Below are 8134 nucleotides of genomic sequence, written 5' to 3'. Positions count from 1 at the left end.
AAATGATCCGCCATAATTTCTTCGATCCCTTCATTGATGTGCCAGAATAGAGAGAGATTTGGTAAGAAAGTGGAAAAGATTTTTTTGTATATGATAATCAAAGGGAGTGGGAAAACTACAGTAATTCTTTGGAAAAGCCCGGTTCTCTTTGTCTTCGAGCTTTCATTCCTCAATCCACCAATTCGTTCCTTCATATACCTCCCCACCAATAGATAGAGACAAATGGGAATAACCGAACCACGTCTACAAAATGCCAGTACCATGCAGCTGCTTCAAAGCCAACGTGATGCTCCTTGGTCAGATGACCAAGATATTGGTGAATCCCACATATGATCAAGAAAAGAGTACCTATAATCACATGAAAACCATGAAAGCCTGTTGCTAAGAAAACGGTAGAACCATAAATACTATCCGAAATAGTGGAGGGTGCTTGATAATATTCCATTCCTTGAAAGCCAGTGAATACTAGAGCCAGTAAAACGGTAGCCACTAAAGCTTAAACTGCTCGTTTTTCCTTCTCCGCGAATATAGCATGATGAGCCCAAGTTACGGTAGCTCCGGATGAAGGGAGAATAAAGGTATTAAGAAAAAGGATTTCCCAAGGATCTAAAACCCCAATCCCTTTTGGTGGCCAAATACATCCGATATCTACCGTAGGTGCCAAAGAAGAATGAGAAAAAGCCCGAAAAAAAGCAAAAAAGAACATAAACTCCGATACGATAAAAAGAATAACACCATATCGAGGTCCTAATTGTATGACTTTGGTATGATGTGGGGACCCGGACGCTAATTCATTTCCTTAATCGTTATTAACGTCAAATACACAATTAAGTAATGTGGGACATAAAATAAATTTTTTTTATTTTATTTTTTTTTAAACTGCAATGCGGAAACGTAATGTACATATAAATCTAAATGTACAAGTCCTGTACTAAATACATTTGTTAGGTTCAACTACATATCAGTGCTGAATCCTAATCTACTTCTGACCCCGGATCTCCACGCTAACTAGTCCCGACTCGTTCTCTTCTTGATCTCGATCCTGTCCCACCTGTTGTCATGCACACATACAAACAAGACAACAGCCGAATAACTCCGGTGAGAATTACATTCCCAGTATAAACCATGTATACATGCAATCGTACAGACAATATAAAAGCATATAACAGGCATTCATAACATGTATCAAAATCAGAACATGAATCAAATATTCACTGCAGTATCAAAATCCGAAACCTGAATCAATATCAATAATAAATCATATTCTAAAGATGTACCATAATCAAGAACATAATTCAATATCAAGCAATGAATCACTCTTCGTGATTCTCAGACTCAGACTCGACTCAGTCCTAATCTAGGGATCCCGATCTGAATAAGAACATACACCCACCTACAGTCCCGATCGGGGTGGTGGTACGTTGTTATTCACGGACTTTGGCCCTTTCCATATCGAACATCAGTAATAGAAGCAACTCCAATTCTATCCACTTCGATATGACCAAACGTCCGATGTCCTGACCTATCCGTCAAAGACTATGGGACTTCCGCCATACACTATCCTGTGACAAAGTGCAATGGGCCAAGGACGATTCCTCACTATCCGGCCTTTCTGTCACAAGACCAATCATTTAATACCTGCTATCTATAAATCAATAGACCAAGCATATCAGTTCATTCATTAATTGCAAATATCAATGCAATAAAATAAAGTATGTGATTTAGGGAAACTCGAGTCAAACCTCACTCGAGTTGTGCAATCCCAACTCAACATTAATTTATACCTTTATCTTCTCCGTTTGACGAAGTCGAAGTCTCGAATTCAACTCAAATCAAAACACAATCTGCTTAATACCAACGATACAATGATACAATCTCAATCAATCGTGAATCTGATCAATATCAATCTACTGATGTTTCGACTGCATAACAATACAATCTCGATAACCCCGTCAATATCAACATCACAAATATAATACCAGAACTCCTAATCAATATCGGTACAACTCATAATCAATACCAATACAATCCTGATATCGAATCTTTATCAAATCAATTTCGAAAATCATAACAATTACATAAACAATCTGTTCTTCGATCTAACTTCAATTATATGATGTCTACTATGTCAAGAACACTATATATCAATCACATCTGATTCTGGCAATGTCATAATTTCAAATCATGTCTAAATGTAACAAAACTTACGTCCAGTTATAGCCTGCATTTGTAGGAACACAGTAATGAAGTCGGATTCAAAATCGGACGGGCAGATCTTTCACAAACAATCCTCACTTTCCTCAACCTTTTCTCGTTTCTTCTTTTTGACTCAACTGAAGGGATGTCATTTATATATATCATGTTGCATGAAATTGAAATGTGTCTCTTTCTTCCAACATTTCTGTCGGCGCTCGGGCGGTGCTACACTACCGCTCGGGCGCGGCATTTTCTGTCCAAGCACTTTTTTTATGGCACATTGACGCTCGGGCGGTTACAGACTACCGCTCGGGTGCCGCACCTTCTGCCCGAAACATATATTTGATGAACACTGGCGCTCGGGCGGTCAACAATTACCGCTCGGGAGCCAACAGTTCTATCCAAAAAATAGCATACTTCATATGCTTTGCCCAATCTGGTCTCGGACTGGCCCGTCTATAATCATATTAGTTAGTTCATAATCAATCATCTCAGATTAATAGAATCAAAATCTCGGGCATTACATTTCTCCCCTCCTAACATCTGATTTAGTCCTCGAAATCACAGGTAATCAACTCAAATATCAAAACGAAATGTATAGTAGAGGTTAATCAGAAAACTCATCTCAATGAACAATTCTGAAAACTCGGTCTCATATCAGATTCTGTCTTTCCGGTAGTCTCTTTAATGCCCTGTCAACTTTACTGTATTTCCAACAGCAGAATAATCTTCATTCAGAATTATCTTTCTTTCACAGATTTCCGATTTCAATCTGGAATTATATAATTCAAGAGGTATAATTTCATAATACTACCCGAAATGACTCGTGACAGAATCAATCCAAAAATACTGGTTATACACTATCTGTATATACCAATCCACCGCTCATAACAAATCAACACCATCATCTGCTACCAAATCTGTTAATCCCTGTCAGGGTTAGATCCAATGCTCGGCCTCAAATACCAACAGTCATCGTCCGACGTTGGCATATTTAATCTATCTATTCTGAGCTGTCTTCATTTCCTTCTGAATCAGCTGCATTTTCTTTGTCATATTTCTGATCCTATCAGATCTAATCTCAAGTATCTCCGAGATATTCTCTCCATACAAAGGAAATTTACAGATATCACTGTAAAATATCTCGAAGGATGCTATCTCAATACTCATCTGATAGCTATCGTTGTACGACAATTCACAAAGTGACAATACATCTTATCAACTAGTGCTCAAATCAAACACTATCATTTCATGAATATCCTTCAATATCTGGATAGTCTACTCCGACTATCCATCGATATGTGGATGATATGTGAAAAAGTTGTCGTATATTCTGCCAAAGTACAAAATCAACCAACAATCATGGTTTCTGACATAAATCTCAGTCGTTTGGTCATATTTGTACGTTATCCTGTACAACATAACATATACAAATTCGAGCAATTTGTAAATCACAATCACATTATAGTACAATCCAAAAAATAGCATACTTCATATGCTTTGCCCAATCTGGTCTCGGACTGGCCCGTCTATAATCATATTAGTTAGTTCATAATAAATCATCTCAGATTAACAGAATCAAAATCTCGGGCATTACATATGATGTCCTTCCAACGTCGATTCACGTAGAACATCGCGCCACCATACGAACATGGTATATAGAATAAATATGAGGCCCAAACTGAGAAGTGTTGCACCCCCTTGAAATGAGTGCATGCACATCACACCTCCTACGGTTGTTGCCAAAGCTCCGAGTGAACCAGAAATAGGCCATGGACTTGGATCTACCAAATGATAAGAATGCCTCTAAGATTCAATCATAAACCATTTTGCCTCGGTTGTATGTAAACCCCCCCGCCTTCACCCCCACTCCCTAAAGTAGTAAAGAAGGGCACTTTGGGGTCAAATTTTCTTTCTATCTGACAGGACAAACAAATAGGAAAGGGTGGTTCTTTCATTGCATTGATAGAAAAAGAACTATAAAAAGATATCTTTATTACTTTGAATCGTTGGTTTTACCGACGAAATACGTGGGAAATGGACCTTATTTCTTTCATTTTCAGCAAGATTTTTGGAAAGTTTCCATTCAGTTCGCTTTCAGAAAACTTGCTGGTCGCGGATTAGTTCGTTCTGCTCCGCCAACGGCCTAAAATAAAGCAGGTTGATCTCTTTCGCATTCATTTATTAAACTTGACACGTGGGAAGGACTTACTCTCCTAGTGGCTTGGGCTTGGTCTCGCTCCCTTCCCGCACTATTCCTCCCCACTCAAAAGGGCTCACTTCCGCAAGGTTTCAAACTTGAGTTTTCAGAAGGTGTTGATTGAAGGAAGAAAGCCCGTAAAGTAACAACATTTCAAAGTCGGAAATCCACAGTACTGGAAATTCTTCCTAGAAGGCCAAGGTGTAAGCGAACATAGATAAGCTAACTAGCTTACTTTCTATGTTGAGTAGAAGGCAGGTTTCTTTTTGAATAAACTAAACCACCACTCCAACGCAAAGCAAGAGAGGCTAGCGAATAAGCAGACGAGGACTCGACTACCCAAAGACAGCTGCTACTGGAGAAGAAAGACTCAGGAGTGGAACAGAGCAGAAGAGTTAAGGAAAAAGGCTCTAGAGAGTAGGGTTAATAAGCTAGAGATTTCGAATCTGTCTTTGTTCCAGAGGGGAATGAGTGTTGATGGATTGCCCACGGGTAAGCAAAGATTCTAATTCGAGATTGGCAGAGAAACGGCCCGTGCGAGCACGAACCAAAGGAAGGTTCCAAGCCGAAGTGTACAAATCTCATAGGTCAATATCTGCTCAGTCTATGTTAGCAGCTTCAGTAGGATTCAGGTCTTTTCTTTCTTTCCTGCGAATGGGGAAGTCCGGATCAATCCGTCGAAAGAGAAGCCATCTCAGCCTAAATGGAAGTAGTTTTATAGGAAGAAATGTGAAAGTAGGGGCTGCTAAGCGCCCAGACCCAGAATTCATTGAAAATGGAGTTCTTGGTACCGGCCAAGCAGAAATAATATGAATAGCGAGCCAGCACTATATTTATTGATTGGAAAGAAGGGACTCTCCAAAGAGAGGCCCGAGCGGAATGAAGTTGTGCTAAATGAACGAGTTGTCCTAAATGCCCCTTGTTAGCTGTCGCAGGAAGTGGTGAGGGCTCAGGAAGTGAAGCAAACTCGACCAAAGGACAAGTCTGTTCCTGCTTCGTTTTCTGTTCCCGATTCAATCTTCACCTTTCCTGAATGAAGAAAGAGAGTGAAAGAGAAGAGATCAGTGCAATAAGAGGGGAGAGAAACTGTCTTCGTTCGGTTCGGCAGAAGAAAGCCGAGAAAACAAATAGGAAGAGCATTATGCAAGCAACTAATTAAGTAAATAGTTGCTATCACCACCTCGAGCAGTAAAACAAAGTCGTTACGGCTATGTTACTAATATGGACAGCTATGAATGGTATTCATTGACAGGAGTGACCGCTTTCTAGTCGTAGTTGGTACCGCCCCTGTTCACTTCAGCATGCAAGGAAGACCTTCGGGAAGAATCAAAGTTTTTCTCCTCTGCAAAGCAAAGCTATCAATGCTTTATTCAAGATCTTTAGCAGTCGATCGTTCATTCTCCCTCCCCAGTGGCTTTCGAAAGCTCGACATGAAAGAAGAGATAAAATAGGAAAAGTACGGGGATCCCATTCCTTAGTCAGGACCAGGGCCTCCTTGTGAGCCATAGTTATAGTGTAAGCATATAAATTAGCCCAAGTAAAGGGACTCTCGAGAAGATAAATATAACTGCTAGTTTCAGCTATCTTTCCTGTGAAAATATTAAACTTCTTCTAAATAACTTAGAACTCTTTGATGAAAAGAATGTGGAAGAACTGCAAAGTGGCTTTCCGAAATCAGGGGTGACCCTGATAAATGTTGGGAGCTGTATCGCCAGAGACGGATAATTCAAGCGATAGAGAATAAGAATCAATTCTTATAGCTTGAATCTCTTCTGCTCTGGTAGCTAAGTGACTCTTCTCTTTCCTTTATTAGGAATAGACAAGTCTCAGTCTTAATAGGAATGGAATAAAAGTTCTTGTTGCAAAAACTTTCTCATTTTCCGCTTCACTTCATAATGAGATTAAAAACCGATGCTTCCTTGGCCGTGTAGAACATGGATTAGCATTATGTCATTCCTACAAGTGATCCCCCATCCAGGATTGGAAGAAGTGCTATATGAGGACTTCGAAATCAAATAGAATATATTTCTTTCCATTCCTCGTGAGCCACTTAGTTCTCCGAAACAAGAGATTAAAGTGATCTTCTTCCTTTTTCCCAATAAGTCGACGGCGTTACACCATTGGGATACTTCGAATAAACTGGAGTACATATAGGATACACCGGTGCTAAAACCTTTTCTCAAGATATCTTCCAAACTGTTGGGGTCGTTCCTCCGGATGTTGTTCTCCCGGTGTGAAACCAGTTGGTTCCGTAGTTTTAGAATTCTGCTGATCCCAAGTACTCCATCTCCATCATTGCATATGGCAATATAGAAAGTAAAGAGGAAAAGGCATGACCAGAAGAATTGTGTTAAATAAGTGAATTTATCTAGTTGAGGCATTCTTGATTGAGAACCGATGATTCCCTCCAGACAGAAAGAGAGTCCTTCCTGTACGAGTATAGTGAAAAAACGAGAGGTTTGGTTGGTTGTTGACCAACAGAAAGCATGGGAAATAAGGGCATCATCATTCAGCGAAATTGTCACCTATCATGCACTTGGAAATCCTGACAACGGAGAATGCGGCGTTACGAAGACTGACTACCTAGCAAGAAAAACGGATGCGCTAACGCGCAACGGCTTTCGCGCAGCTCAATCCGTTGCTTCTTCCCTCACTGAACACTAACCCAATCTCNAGGTCCACATCATGGTTTTGAAATTTGGAGAGTTGTTTCTCAATTTTATGAAGGCTTAACACCTAAAGATAGGCAAATGGTTGAATTTATGTGTAATGGAACATTTGAAGATAAAGATCCAAATGAGGCAATTGAGTATCTCGATTCATTAGCTGAAAATGCTCAAAATTGGGACACTATAGGTACAATCGAACCATCAAACAAGATTCGATCTCCTACATCTGGTGGAGGTATGTACACTCTCAAAGATTAACATGATCTTCAAGCTAAATTTACCTCTTAGGCAAGAAAAGTTGAGGCACTTGAATTGAAAAAGAATGGTCAATTAAAATCTGTTCAAGAAATTGCATGTCACATCTGTGATACAAGTGATCATTCTACAAAAGATTGTCCCACTTTGCCTTCTTTTAAAGAATGTCTCCGTGAACAAGCCAATGTTTTAAACAATCTCAAAAGGCCAAATTTTGAACCATTTTCTCAAAGTTACAATCCAGGTTGGCGAAATCATCCAAATTTTAGTTGTTGGAATGATAATTCTGCACAATTTTCACAACCACATTTCCAAAATCAACAAAATTTTTAAAATTATGCACCTTATGTTCCTCCACCTAAAAGGAATTTGGAAGATATATTGAATTCTTTCATTACAAAGCAAGAGTCTATAAATACTCAAACTTCTCAAACCATGACAGATTTGAAAAATACTCTTGCTAAATTTGCATCTGCACTTAATGTTCATGAAAAAGGTAAATTTCCTTCACAACCACAGCCTAATCCCACGGATCATCATTTACAAACTGGAACTTCTGAAACTGAACCGATGGATCAGGTAAAATCTGTTATTACCCTTCGAAGTGGTAAGGTTGTGGAAAAATCCATTCTTGAACCTTGCGAAGATGATGATAAATCAACTCTAAAGGGTAAGGAAGTGGAACCCATAACTTGCGAAGAGGAGAATCAACAGATAGTGCCACCACCATTCCCTCATGCATTAAAAAATACAAAAAAATCAAATTTGAATTCTGATATATATGATATTTTTAAACAAGTAAAAGTTAATATTC

General features: G+C 39.2%; 1 protein-coding gene across 1 annotated transcript; it reads right to left on the bottom strand.

Annotated features, from left to right (window-relative positions):
- Positions 1-496: 496 nt before the first annotated feature.
- Positions 497-7065, bottom strand: LOC140957970 (uncharacterized). Its single transcript, XM_073415382.1, has 6 exons — positions 6306-7065; positions 5857-5985; positions 5679-5738; positions 5364-5425; positions 3801-4002; positions 497-771 (listed from the first exon to the last, which is right to left on the bottom strand). The coding sequence occupies exons 1-6, from the start codon at positions 6775-6777 to the stop codon at positions 497-499; spliced, it is 1200 nt and encodes a 399-aa protein (XP_073271483.1). The 5' UTR covers positions 6778-7065.
- Between the last annotated feature and the right edge of the window lie 1069 nt (positions 7066-8134).

This window comes from Primulina huaijiensis, chromosome 14, assembly GCF_012295235.1.
Source record: "Primulina huaijiensis isolate GDHJ02 chromosome 14, ASM1229523v2, whole genome shotgun sequence".
NCBI classification, from domain to species: Eukaryota; Viridiplantae; Streptophyta; class Magnoliopsida; order Lamiales; family Gesneriaceae; genus Primulina; species Primulina huaijiensis.
The sequence above is the reverse complement of the archived record's forward strand: the minus strand, read 5'-3'. Positions and strand labels throughout refer to the sequence as shown.